This window comes from Strix uralensis, chromosome 3 (assembly GCF_047716275.1).
Source record: "Strix uralensis isolate ZFMK-TIS-50842 chromosome 3, bStrUra1, whole genome shotgun sequence".
Taxonomy (NCBI): domain Eukaryota; kingdom Metazoa; phylum Chordata; class Aves; order Strigiformes; family Strigidae; genus Strix; species Strix uralensis.
In genome coordinates, this window is record NC_133974.1 from 73,545,256 (window position 1) to 73,560,331 (window position 15,076).

General features: G+C 40.7%; 1 protein-coding gene across 3 annotated transcripts in view; it reads right to left on the bottom strand.

Annotated features, from left to right (window-relative positions):
* Nucleotides 1-11,561: 11,561 nt before the first annotated feature.
* TAB2 (TGF-beta activated kinase 1 (MAP3K7) binding protein 2) overlaps nt 11,562-15,076 on the bottom strand; it is a 68,881-nt gene continuing 65,366 nt past the window's right edge. For all 3 annotated transcript variants that reach the window (XM_074862897.1, XM_074862895.1, XM_074862896.1), the window contains one exon: nt 11,562-13,611. In XM_074862897.1, coding sequence (XP_074718998.1) covers nt 13,594-13,611 — 18 coding nt within the window. In that variant the 3' untranslated portion in view covers nt 11,562-13,593. The remainder of the gene's footprint in view (nt 13,612-15,076) is intronic.

Genomic DNA, 15,076 nt, shown 5'->3' on the forward strand with positions numbered 1-15,076 from the left:
CTGCAAGTAAAAAAAAAAAAACCAAACAACCCAAAGCCTCTAGTGAAAGCCTTTAACAGACAGACTCCTACATTGGACACAAGTCCTTTACATATGTATCTCTAAGACAACAACTCAGATATTATCTTTCACCTTTTGCATGGACTCTCCCCAACCCAGGAGTCAGAACATCTCAGTTTTACTCCAGGGTAACTCATTCACTCTGCCACCCGGCTCTGCATTCACTCACATACAAGACAACTGTAGTATTTACCTCCTACGTGCTGGTGGGACTGGGATGCTTTGAGCTCTTGAGAAGACCAGTTTAATATTACAGCACCACTTGTCGTTAGCATTATTAATAAAGTGCTATGACTTGCCATCAATAGTGAAAGGATTTTTATAACATTTTAGCCACATCCCTTCTCCACCCTGAGTTGGGCTCACTGCCTTGAAGTCCTGCAGCAGGCTCGGAGGAACTCTTTAGTAAGATGTATTGATATGCTGACTTGGCAAACGCAATCAAAATGGATGTACAAATGGAGCAAAGCTGCAAACACAGTGATTTGTGGGGACAGCACATGCAAGGCAGCAAGCCAGGAGGTTAGGACAATGTATGCAGGGCTGGCAGGCCTTTGAACACAGTAAGGAAGTTAAACGATGTACCTCTGCTGATGAATGGCGGCATCAGAACTGCTCACCATAACCTCACTGCCAGCTCCTCCTCTTTGGCTTTCACCCCCATGTCACAGAATTTCCCTGGCTTCCCTGATTTTTACACATTTTTTTTCTCCCGTTCTTGCTGGGTTCAGGATTTCCATCGCACTCTTTATGGAGTCAGTAGCAAAAACACACGCCCCCACCCACTGCCACCCCAAACTCTTGTTTCATGCTCCCTTCACTTCCCTGCTCCCCCCCAACCTGGGTGCTCACCTCCTCCCTTGCTGTGTCACATACTCCTCCCACTCAAGCCCAGATAGCATCCTCTCTCTCACACCACCCCTGTCCTCCAGCTGAAGGGTTTTTCTAGGGATTTAAATTTTTTTTTTTTTAATATTGTTTGCTTGGGTTTGTTGTTGTTGTTAAAACCATGACATAGATACCTTTAGCCTGGCAGAGATCCGATATGCCCAGGCTGTTTTCCCATCATACCTTAAAGCAGCCTTCCTAGAAAAAGCTGTTTGGGGAAGGAAATGGAGGCAAAATTACATTTACAGGTGCTTGTGCTGACTTCATACAGCATTCTTTTCTCTCAGGATCAACCAGAACACTAGCAGAAACTCAACCAATCTTAAATCCTACTATAAAAGCAACATTCATCCTTCACCTGCCATCACCAGGACTGTACATTTGAGGCAGTTACTAGCACTACTGGTTTCATATGGAAGACAAATGGGCATTGGGACACTGGATGGCAGAACAAAACCATAAACTAGAAGCAGGCAGCAAAACATGGATGGCATAGAACAAGTCAAACTGGACAACTGGAACTAAGTTTTCTCACAGAAGACCAAAAAGGTATTAAATCAAAGTGAAGAAAGAAATGTAGAGTTCGTAGAAGCCAGTATTGTATGGTATGATAATCCTTGGACGGTTACTGCTGTGCAAAGTAAGGTTGAAAAGGGAAACTGCCATCCATCTGCACATTTGCAACACTGAGCAAAGTGGGGTCCAGCTCTCCTGTGACTGTCAGCTTGCTAAATTTAATATCCGTAATTTAGTATCTGCAGAGACTCCAAACAACTGAGAAAACTGCTAAATAAGAAGCAGTATCAACTATGTTAACTGAATGAACTACAACATTGAACACACAGACAAGACAAAGATACCATCACCATCTGGCAATTTGGTTTCCAGATTACACCTAGTTTTACTACAGGAATAACGTTCTCCTCAAATTGTCAGCAGAAGAGCTGCAGAGAAGAGAACTGCCTAGCAGGACTAAAGGGCAACCAACACTTGCTGAGGGGGGTAGCAGGAGGAGCGCAGAGGAACGTGATGGCTTGTGCCACTTGAAATGGTAAATGGCAAAATGCACTTCCTAAATAAAACCACGTTCTGCAGCTCCAGGGAAACCAAAAGCATAAATGCCACGCTAGCCTGGCAAAGGCTGCGGTCCACTTGATCACTGCTCCAAAAGCAGTGCTAAAGAAATTTTTAGCAGGGAAGCAAACTTGACTATGATTTGTTATTGCCAAAAAATACACAGCTATTGGCAGACAATTATAAATGTTACTCAAAACTATCATCGGAATGAGAAATACCGAGTTTTCCCCACAGGAGGTCCTGTTAGGAAGAGACAGAAGGGAATACAGAAGCTTGTAAAAATGTTATTTCCAGCAGGGAAACATTCTCGGAGAACTTCAGCATGTGAATATCCTTTTGCTCATAATGTAATATATGACATGTGGTAGATTTGGAGCCCTGGCTTCACTTAAAGAAGCAGATGGAAGATCTTTAAACCTTTAGAGCATCTTTCTTAGGTTACACAGGTCGTATTTAAGCCTTGCAGAAGAGGAAAAAAAAAAAAGTGAGTCAAAATAACAATTTTACGGAAAAAAGGGCCAGAGAATCCAAGTTCTAGATGAGCAGAAAAAATACTCTCCAATGGCTATTTCTGTTCATCTTTTATGATACTGATACACAACTGGGCATTGTATTTGGGAGACACTGGTTTAGGTCAGCCTCTGCACTTTGCTCTTTGATGTTCTAATGTTTGTGTTTGTCCAAGGGAGCTTAAGTAGAGTTGTTGAAACAAAAAGTATAAACAGCCAAGTGGAATGCCTCTAGGAAATGTCTAGCAATTGACATCTGTAATACATACATCAATAATGTATTTTTAAAAAACGTGATGGCCAAGTCTACCACAAGGTGTCAATGTGGTAGCACTAGAAACAGGATTTGCTGCTCCAGGGCTGAATTCTACAAGCCAGTCCCATCCACTCTGGTAAATCCCATCAGCAGGGGTTGCGTGCACTTCATCTGTATGTCAAACACAACCGGACAGCACACATTGGAGGGCTGTGCTGCGGAGTTTCGGCTCTGCTCGGTATGAAGACAGCTTTGCCCGGGCCAGAGAGGCTCGTGCAGGTTGAAAGAAATTCATGTACCTGCAAGTGAGGCTTGATCACACCAGCTGAATTAATTTCTGCCACCTTCTGCTAGCTGCTGCTTCCCACACAGAGCTGAAACACACTGCATTGTTAAGCATTCACACTGCATCTTAACTTTAGCATGTGTTTTATGTTTAAGCAGCCCTAAAAGGGTGCATGGCAGCTCAGTTGGTCTTGGAAGCTGCAGCACCATGTCAGACTGTGGAGCAGTGGGAGCTAAACACAGTATCACTTGAATAACGGGTTTCAGAAAGGAGGCATTTTACAAAATCCACCCTTTATTCTGTCTTTTTATTCTCCCCTCACCTGCAGTTCAAGCTATGGCTGCCCGGACATTGGCGGCTCAGGATTTATCTTGGCTGGGGCCCAGGAGCTGCTGCCAGGCTTCACTTGCAGGGCAGCAGCCCTGGGAAAGTCACTCGGGGTTAAGTTTAGAGTTCCAGGTTGGCACATTCTTAACACAAGCCAAAAATAAGTGTGAATAGGGATCAATTTTATGAATTTGCTGAGCTGCCAATTACATTTTAAAGCCGAAATCTGAAACTAGGTTTGCCAATTGGATAAGTATCACAGCCAACCCTTAGACAGAAATTAATTGGAAAAAACAGTTTCTCTTCTAGTCCAGAGAGCACTGCCTTACAAATGTTATCTCTAAAGTCTTTCCAGGTATACTTTGGACATTACCTGTCAATCTGAACACAGGGGATTTTTAACTAATTAGGTTTATTATCTTGTATATGTGTCAATCAAGAGTTAGGCAGATAGACAACAAGCATCCCAGGCATGCAACTGTAAGGCAGCATTAAGCGGGGGGTGGGGGGGTGGAGAAAAGGTTCTTCCAAAGCAATTTAAAATGCAAAATTTCCCATTGCATTCCTTTTATACCTTCTTTCCTTGCATTTTTGGGGATCAGGGTCACCACAGCTGTACAATTCCCCAAGGTCAGGTAGCTGGGTTGTACACCCACACCTCCATAAAACTGAAAATAAAATTCTCCGCTAGCCAGGTGCTCTGCAACACAGCATATACAGTCTTGAGGTCACAGCTATCTGAAACCTGCTTGCAGACTTGTTTCTAAGCTCCTTGCCAGAGGCACAAATAAACTCCCTTGGGTCCAGCTATCGCATCACCAGTGCAGCAGCAACGTTGGCTTGAAGGCAGGATTTCCTGAGCCTCCCAATGGAGCCTGTATTTGCCCACGGGCCAGTGATGATTCCCAATGCTGTGCCATCCTCACTTTCAGGCCTGCTTTAAATACTGCATCTGTGGTATCCAGATCTTGGCTTCTCAGGGCTCCATCTGTAGTCTTTTTTATGTCTGGAGAAAGCAGTTTGTTCCATTTCAAGCAATTGCATCATAGCCGTTAGAATATTACAGAAGTTACACATACCTTCTAGACTATCGTATGGACAAGAATCTGCAAAAACAAAAGCCATCGCCATTCTTCTTGCACAACTTCTAAAGCAAATCTTCCAGAGGACACAGACAACGTTATGATGTATACATGTTACATCGCACCGATACAGAGCTGGGATGAAAAAGGACCCACAACCTGGGCTGCACGCAGGGTTTTGCTGGAACATTTCCAGGGGTGCTGCTGTGGCCCTGCCTGGAAACGGTGTTCTCCAGTACACGACATCTAAAGTGCAGGGTAACCTGTGCTGAAAGCTGCACACAGCTGAAAGCAAAGGTTCCCACAGGCTGGCTTTGACATGATTCTGAACGAAGTAGAAACCACTGGCCCCTCTCCTGCCTGCCCAGGGATGAGACAGCTCTACCTGGGGTTAAAAGTACAACAAAACATTACCAGCTCAAGGTTGACTCAGCAGCTCATGTGCATTACATCAAATCCTGTACCATCAAACACACTAGCAGGAAAGTCAAAAGAGAACAAGAAAATACATGGTTTGGGAGCTCCCCGTGCCCATACCATGGCATAAGCCCTCACAACACTGCAGCAGGCTTACCTGCTCCAGACTGGAAAGGGCTAAAAAGGCAGGGAAAGAAAACTCCACCAACCCAGATATTGGAGGCTGATGAAAAAACATCTGGAAAAGGTCAGTGAGCATACTGGCTTGTGTTACTGTCTGAGGACGCGCAGAGAGAACTAGCTGTGCCCCTGTCCTGACAGCTGGCAAGCACCCTCTCAAACCACCAAATAAACATCCAGAAGCAGCCAACAGAAATTGCAGGTATGGAGCTGCTTTTGTAGCTAAATACAACAGAGTAGGGTTTCAGGGTGGAGAATACCACAGAAAAAGCAAGCTCTTTCAAACACCAGCGATGGCTGTTGCTTTAGAGGATCACACAGGAGTTGCTAACAAATGACTAATGACAGACAAAACAAGCCCCTGAGCCATCCAGTTTATGCCACCTACCTCAGGCCCTTATCCACAACTTCTTTACTGCTATGTTTTACTTGTAGGTCTTTTATAAGTTTGAAGTTAAATGCTTTTACTCTGAAAAAAATGAAAAGAAAAACAATTAGGTTATGGCAGTAAGAGCAGAATCCAGTTATGCTGTGAAACGAGCTGTGTCACCTTTCTGAGACCTGGCTGGTGTAACAATCAAAATTCAGGGGGAAAAAAAAAAAAAAAAAAAAAAATCAATCAACACTTGGTAACATCTTCCTTTCGCCCTCAGAAGTAGAAGCCCTTCCACGCTAGTGGCCAAGTGATGGGCAATGCTGAGATTAGCCATTCCCTGACACCCCTAGGGAGGGTGTGTGCCCTTCTGATGCCAGAACACAGGATTCGGAGCTCATTAATGGCTCCACCAGAAATGGGAGCATTACGGAGCCCAACCCTGTAAACTAGTAATGAGGCCACTTCCAGCTGGGGGGGTGATGCAGTCCCTTCTCCTAAGCATTATTAACGCATTTAGTCTTAAAGCCTCATGAGATGAATTTCACATGTGAAATTAAAAGATACTGAGTTGAAATCACCACATAGCAGCCTACCACCTTCTGGGGCAGCAGAACTAATAGAAGTGTTCTAAAAACCAAGAGAAAAGCATGGTTGCCATGGGGTGATAGACATGTTCAAGCCAGATCTAGATGCTGATTCATGTCTTGAACTAAACTGCTGTATGCAATCAAAAAATCAACAGGTCCAATCCCAGTATCAGGACATAGGCATTGATCCCAGAAGAGAATAGGATGAAAAGATAGGAGAGTATCAAATAAGTGAAAGAAAATGAAAACCAACGTGAAGCAATAGAACAGGAGATGGATGATATACTTTTCAACAAAGCTACATAAGACATACCTTTGCACGTTGCTTATCTTATATCCACTTTGAACACAGCTGAGCTCTCAAAGTGGGAAGCTTCTGAGCACAGCTATGCCTGACAGTTGTTTTGGGTGCCGTTGTAAATCATGTGAATAATAAAGTATTTCCCTCCATCACCTCACTCTACCGGTGCTTCAGGAAGCATTGTGAACTGGAACACATCACAGTTGCCTTGAAAAATGGTAAAGTCTGTTTTTCAGAGCAGAACTACTGATAAGTTTGGAGGGTGGAGCTTGATGGCCAGGGTTGCGGGGCTGGCAGAAAAGTACTCCCTGGTGAGATCCACTGGGGCAGCTGTAGGGTCCATTAACAAAAGGAAATTTAGCCTCAGCCTTGCTAGCTGGCTGTTCCGTTTCGTGTAGTCCAGTCCCAGGGCCAGAAGTGAAGCTCAGAGGGGAAGAACATTGGTCAGGCAGCACAGCACTTGGTTTCCTTAGGGGTTCAAAAAGCCTAAGCAATTTAATTTAAAAGTATCAAGCTCAGCAGAAAAAAACCCCACGTTAGTAATCATAATTAAAGAGGGAAAGCTTTTGTCATGTCCTTCAGCTCAGAAAAAAAAAGTGAGATGACATTATTTTCTCTCTCATGTGCAGGGCAGCTGTGCCAAGAGTTAGGAAGGGTTTCTAAAGCCAAGAGTTACGCTGCCTTTTTTTTTTTTTCCCTTTGCTTTTTTAAACTTAAGTACAGCAGCAGCAGCTTAGTTGCACCAGCACAGCATGAACATCTAGTACACAGCTCCACTTCTTGAAAAGCAGGAACATGGATAGAAGACATGCAAAGAGGTAGGCACCTCCAAATGCTTTCACAATTGCAGGGGAGTTGCACAAGAAAACACTGCAAAAATGAGAAAAGTCATGTTGCTGCTGTGGAACAGATAGACAAGGACCCGGGTATCTTTCTCCAAACCACCAAACAAGTCTGTGACACAGCATCAAACCACATTCAGACTTCAAGTTGGATACCCAGTGACAACATCCAACATCCTCTCTCTGGGACAGCAATTTTAATCTATAGACTTTAGCTATCAAAAAGTGATTCCTGCAGACAGAAAAGATGCCTCATGACAGCCTCTTCGTAATTGTGTCAGGTATCTCTGTCGGAAGTGGGTAAGCAGCTGCGTAACAGCCAGATGAGGCACTCCAGGGACTCACTTCCCACTGTCCTTTTCTTAGGAGGGCCTTGTGAACCCTTCCTTGGCATGTAACCAAACGTGCCAAGCAGAGACCCTGGCACGTGATGGAGACGCAGCTGTCATGTGAGCCAATATACAGTGGTAACACCTGCATTGCTCTTGTGTAACGGGAAACGAGTTTTCTGTACCTCCTACAGAGACTGCACCTCCCGCTACCTCTGAAGCGAGCCTGATAAGTCGGCCATCCTCTCCTGTCAAATGCATGTAAATTGAATACCCTGATACTGCTGTTCCCTAACCTTACTATTCCTCTGCTGACCTTACATAACACTGTATTGTACAACTCTGCAAAGAAATCACAGGATAGAAACATCTGGCCATCATACCCAGGAACATAACGCATCAAACAACTCAATTCACCACCACAAACCCACGGAATCATCCCTGATGACTGGCTACATGATGCGATAAATGCATTTACTTGTACCAACAGACTTTTGAGGTACCACAGACCAAGCACGTGATGAGTCTTCATGGCCAAACATGCTATGGATGTTATATTCCAAGTTCCCAACTCTTAACACTCACAGTCTTTTCAGCTTTGAGGCCTTATGTTTGCCACATTTTAGTCTGCATGTTACAGTGGGGTGCAAGAAAAGCAACACCACTTGCTTCTACATGTGAAGAACAACGGACAGAACGTTCCTTAGTCCATTTCTTCTGTGTCTCCATCACTGTATTTCTTAGCCCTGGATCTCAATCACTTGTAACAGAAATCTGAATTTAGGCAAAGCTCATCAGTCACAAGCTGGATGTGGTCTGCTATCTACTAAGACAAAAATTACATAAAAAGTGTTTAATATAAATTTCTCCCATTCCATTGTTACCCAAATCAACTACATCAAAATTGTGTTGGCACTGTGCTCCTATAAACAATGAGGAAAAAGTGGCATGCAGTCACAGAATTTAAAGCAGTAACACAATGCACAGCCATAAAAAATGGAATTAGGTTTATACCAGCATCTCAAATTGCTCATTTTAGTACCCAAATTGATATACTACTATTCTTCTTCAAAATCTGCATTCACATGCAATATGATAGTGTTTTATTATTTTAAATAAACTTGCAAATAATAGGCAGTTTCAAGTCACGTAGATGATAATTTTGGCTCAAAGTCCTCTGTAACTACATGTAGATATCTGCAACTTAAATAAATGAAAAAAAAGGGACATTGGGAAAAACAGTCAGCTGAACTCATGCCTGGAGCAGCATTGCACTGGCCAGAGATTGTTACATTTTGGTTAAATATTAAGAATATCTGCATACTTGATGAAAACACTTATATCCACTTATACTGCTGGGGATTAACGTGTCTAAAGTCTGACTGAAGCAAGCACTTCTGTGAGTTCTACCAGTGCTGCTTCTGAAGGTGGCACTATTTGAGAAACTCTACTGTAGAAGCAAGCATATTACTGGTAGAGAACTGCTCAAAGAAAAACAAAAAAACCCCATAGATAATTGTATCAAAAAGAAAAAATGTCCAAATTTAGTATGATTGCATCAATGTTCATCACCATTCCCAAGCGTTCCTGTAGCATGTAAGCTCGTAATGGAGCCTGAAGCCCTCATTCGTACTAATTCTTCCTGTTCTCTCACCCTCCAGGATTTTTTTAGTTTACACAACATAAGCACTCAGAAGGCATTTTTTGCTACATAAAATCAAAGACTGTTCCTCAAACTTAACAATAAAAGAGCTATTCAAGCAGTGAGGCTTGAAAAAGGAACACACTAATCATTCTACTCCATACCAAGGAAAAGAATCAAAAATGTAAAGCTAATTTGTATTTTCTGTTCAAATTATTTCTCTCTTATTTGTTAAAAAAATCCTTGTAAGTCAAAGCATTTCCCTGCTAAAGTTAGAACTAAGTATTAATAAGAGTTGCCATGGCTTCACAATCTACACTACAGATGCTGTTAACTAACTGTATTGAAAAGTTTCTGCCACTGTTTTATAGCAATACTCCCATTTTAAAATACTGTAGTACTGAAAAGGATAAATACTCAGATTTCAATACTTTGCCTTTTTTTTTTTTTTTTTAAATGCTTGTTCTACATCTTTAATCAAGTCTTCATTTAATTTGTGTCCAGGCTCCAAATATACATCCAAGGTAGAGTAATTTGACTAAGAAATGCAGCACTGATAAGGACACTTTTCTTACAATGAAAAAACGTATTCTCCCTGGGCATCTACAAAATACACTGAATGCAGACGTTTCAAGATCACAAAACTGATTAAGCTCACACAAATAAAACAGACACACAGAGACAGGCACAAATACTGACCATGCAGTTTTAAAACAGATCTACCATTAGCTTGAGACTGAAGATAGCAAATCTCACAATTAATCTGAATTTCAGGGGTGCCACACACAACCATACTGCTGGGCAACAGAACAGCTCTACTGACTGGAAACTGCAGAAGACAAACGTTTTTCTAATTTGTCTAGAAAGCTAGCAATGTGAACTGAAGTCAGTTCCACAGAGCTGACGTGACACAGCAGCCTGGTTACCAGCTCTTTGTCTCAGTTTCATTGCCCGCACTTCTAAAGTTATCCCAATTCTGAAGCTTGACCAAATGATAAATATTTCACATATTCACAAAAAATAAAACAGGAACATCTCTAAAAGACAAGAAGTGTACTTCTGCTAAAGAGTGAAATAATCTGTTTTTCCTACAATTATAGAGAACCCTGACAAAGACAGTACAGAAATGTAAAGTCATAAATCAGCATCCAAGATAAACTGACATTCACAATACAAAGATTAACCTTACTGTAAATGATTCATTTTTTGTATTTTCTTTTTCCTCATAGAAGATAAAAATTCAGCAGTGAAATCTAGTTCTATTTCATCCTTCAAAATTTAAACCCTTAAAAACTCACCCTTTAAAAACATACAACAGTGATTTGCCAATATACTGGTATCAACTTGAAGGAAGAGCTAATGATACACGTGACCTGAAATACATGAAGAACATAAAATCCATGAAGGTAAAAGTCTGTGGAACAGACAACACTGGAAATGTCATTTCTCTTGTCCCACTATTCCAGGATCAGTTATTGAAAATACTGCCTGGTACATTCTCATAGTAATGTGTTGATGGCTCTGCATAGCTAGCTGGAGCTGGGATGTAAATATTCATTTTTTTTCCTTCAGAAAACAAACTCTCAAATTAACACAAGAAAAAGATCAATTACACATTTAATAGGATGAGCAGAATTCCATTTTACCTCTTTCCCCAAACATGCTTTTTCCACCCCATAGCTGATCGGAGTTTGTTGTTTGCTTTTTAAACACAGCTGCCCTCCTCACTCCAAACACTATTTTTCATACAGCAGATTAAGGCACTCCAGCTGATCAATCTGTGTTAAGGAATGTTTTTTGCTGGATCTGTAGTTAATCTGTTTATAGATGCCTCCTGAAGGGCTTGCACATGGCATCACTGTGTCTCAGGAAAGCCCAACTCCATGTACCAAATGTCTGTCTAGACAGGGTCCAAGTGGGAAAGACATGTCCAGGAACACTCCACATCTCAGCACCATAATATACATAGCACCAAAATACAGTTTAACCATATTAATCCTTAAACTGTGCTTATATTAACAGTACACAAAGTACATCATCTATTACCTTGAGCAAAGTGGTTGCCCATTTTGAACTAGAAAAATATTTTAAAATCATAAACCCTTAAAGCATGAAGTAAATGGGGCCTGTGTTTAGCTTATTACTTTATGAATAAGTGAATGGTTCTTTGGTCAGGACACAATCTTGTCAGTGCAACTTCATGGAATACATTCCTTATCCTTACTGAATTGAACAGAATAATGCATGGGAGGAAAGACACAAGAGTCACAAAACAAAGGTTTAAATAAAATCTCTGGTCATAAGAAATCAGCCTACTTTTAATACTGTTAATGCTTATTATTCCGTTGAGTATTTTGTTGCTCCACAGCATGGAAAAAGCAAACAAATCACAAACCCAAACGTTAGAATATAATTTTTTTTTTAATTTTTATAAATAACTTATCTGTTACAAAGGCAGTTTACCCAGCTAAATCACAAAACCATCAACTCAAGATATCCAAATTAGGTTTTATTAATAAACAGGTAAAAACTGATTTGTCAATCTTCACATAGAACTGCAGATGAAGCTGAAAAACAAGGCCTCATTTTATAAACAAAATGCATTGAATGCAAGTGCTTTGGGTCTACTGCCTAATTACCTGGGATTGGCATTTTCTTCCCACATAAAAAAATGCAAAGCCTTCAAAACAAAGGCCTCTGTGCATTCACATAGATCACTTGTAAAACTCCTAATAAAAGTGTCCACTGGCAAATGTTTACAGTGGGTGACAGTCTACTTTGTCTCTTGCTACATTGTTAGCACTCCCTCCAGCCTCACGCTAAGTGCTGCTACATAATTCTTTGCGTGCCGTCTTTCATGCATACTGTACTGGAATTCCATTTTCTTGATCTCGGTTACATACATCCCCGATCATGTGAATATTTTCCTTAAAAAAAATAGATAATCAAAATAAAGAGATGCTTGAGGTTGCTTCAGTGTTCAAGTCTGTTTGATTTCTCTTTTCCAGCCTTTATTTCAGTTGTCCTAAATATTGCTATCCTTGTTTTCTATAAATATGAGACTTCACCACAAAGTCAGGTTTAGAAACTGGCTGCCAAAACAGGAAAGCATTTAAAGTCCTTGAACAAAGCTGTACGATGCTGCTGCTGTTGATTTTGGCACTGTATGTACTTCCCCAATGAATCTCTCTTCAGGAGTCTGCAAGATACCCAGCAGATGAAGCAAGCTTAAATCGGATGCTGATCTGTTGGTGGGTTGAAAGTTTCTTAGTATAAAGTTTCCTCACGCCAGACAAAATGCTACCTTGTGTCACCCACCGTAAAACTCAGTGTACAGAGTGAACTATATGCATAACTCTTCCAACTTTTCCTGCATTTTTACCACGCTGCATCTGCAGGTCTTCACAGATCATCAGCATTTACAAGAGCAATGTACAGAATGAGCAGAGGAAAGCTATTTTGTGCATAGTTTCTTATTAATGCTCTTATTTTAAGGCATTGCTTCTCTCAGATAAAAGCTTAAAAAAGGGACATGATCGTGCTTAATCACTTAAAGGGAAAAAAAGAAAGTTAACAAAAAGACTATTACACTATACATACAGAAGTACAAGAAAATAATAAAGGTGAAGAAAAGAAATCACTTAAAGCAGGCTCTAGAGCTATGTACAGTAGGAAAAGCTTTGGGGTATTTCACTGTGTGTATTGTACAGACAACGCATGCAGTTTTTCCTTTTCATCTTTAGATGTGATTGTACTGATTTCTGGCTTCACAGAGATGTTTTCAGGGAAGACAAGGCAAAGAGTACCACTGATTTGTGAAGTTCTTCCCTTTATCGAAGGCACTATGTGGCAGCAAACAGTTTAAACAGGTAAACCTTGTTCCTTTTAGATCTCCTCCGTGCATGTAGTGTTTCACTGAAAGGTCTGAAAACAAAAACGCTAGCACTCTATTCCTTTCCCCTGTCAAAATTCAGTAGTGACATCGGGGCAGAGAAGAGGATGGGCAACACCCAGGCACTGAACATGGTGTGTTACTGGGATACTGGTAATACTGTACATGGTTTAGGCAGCTGGCAACCGAGTCTTTCAGCAGATTACCTTTCAGCTGATCAAGTTCAACTGCCTGTGACACAACGCTGAGGTATTACTAGCTCTGTGGGCTGACATTTAACATTAGCAAAATACCATCTTGTCACACCTTCAATTTTACAAAATCCTATGCATAAATGCTTTTTTTGCCCCCCAGTGACTGGATAGTTCCTTGTACGTTCGCTATGGTTTTACAAAAGATAACGGGCCTGTTGGCTCAGAAATGCCTGGGCATTTCACACTGTTCACAGCGATTTAAGGCCGGATGATTTAAAAAAGTACAGGCAGTACAACTCCACTGAGCTCCCTCATCTTCATCTGTGTCTGGAACAGTCTTTGGTGTTTTCACAATGGACCTCTGATCTGTGACATGAAAGAGATAAGATAAGCAGTTACTAACCAAGAACAGCATGGAAAGAATTTTGAGATGATTTTTTTCAGTAACTGAGAACTATCTTGTTCCTCTGAGAACAGCACAGTTACAAGTGACAGAGGCAGCTTTTTACCACCCCCTTGACTACAGCTTGATTGTAAGTCAGCCAAATGGCACAAGGTGAAACTATAAAAAGCAAGTTTCCCATCCCCTCACTCTGCTTTCTTTCCTTCTGGTCTCAGTTCAAAGCTGTTGCATGAAAGGAGATAGAATTTAGAAATTAATCAGCACAGGAAACATGCACAAGATTTAGAAGTCTGAGGTCTATGGAGCAGTCTAAAATTCATTATAACAAGAAATAAGTGCTCTGTAACCTTTTGACATATTTAACATTTTGACTCTAGAATGAATGTTATGTGAGCAGTTCTTCCTCAAACCAGACAAGCAATCAGATACACCAAAGAAAAGTCAGTGCCTAGCTCTGACATGCTACAGAGTAATCCTCCCCAGCATACAAGTGCATCCTTTTCCATGATGTGTTAGACAACAATCTTCAACTATTTTAAAAGAGAAAAGATGAAAAGAGAAGAGAGGTGAAAAAGATGAAGAGTGACTTCTCAAGTTAAGGGTTCCTGGTTTAGGCAACTGCAAAGTCTTTCAGCCAATGATCTCAACTGGAGAACATCTTGTTAGCAACTAGTCAATTGCAACATGACAGCAACAGCTTTCAGGAAGCACAATGCTACTGATCACAACTGCAAACAATTATTTTTCATTTTTGTGAACAGTGGTAATTCTGGCTTAAGTTACAGCCAACATCATAGTTAAACTGAAACTTAAAATGAACTGAAAATTAATTAACTGAACTGAAAATTAACTGAAAGTTAATGAAGGACTTAAATACAGTAGTGATACTTTTTAAAAAAGAAAGCAAGGAAGAAGAAGGACAAGAGGGACTTCAGAGGTTTATAAACCAGTCAGGGTTAAATTTGCATTTTCAAGATAGGTTGTTTCAAATTATTAAACACTTGACTTTGTGTTTCTAGAAGATGAGTCAATGCAAATGTCAACAACTAGTCACAGAAAATTAAAATTAATTTTCTTCTTTGATAGGTTAGTTTTTATTGACTGTAAAGGGAACTATGTAATCGATAGAACTTCTGATAAATTCTTCATAGCTCAGCTGTAAAATGTGTCTAATAGGACTGCATAAGGATTTAACTTTACTCGGTATTTTCACTAACAGCTTGGATAATGAAGGACAAAAGAACCTTATAAAGCATAAAGAACGGTATCAGTTTGGAGGAGTTACAAATAGTCTGGATGACAATAAAAATCCAATTTATCCAGACCATTTTGAAATACAGAATGGTCAGAAATCCTAAAATGAGATTATGTAAAAACAGTTACTGCACACTACAAGGACCAATCACACACACGTATATTACATGGAGA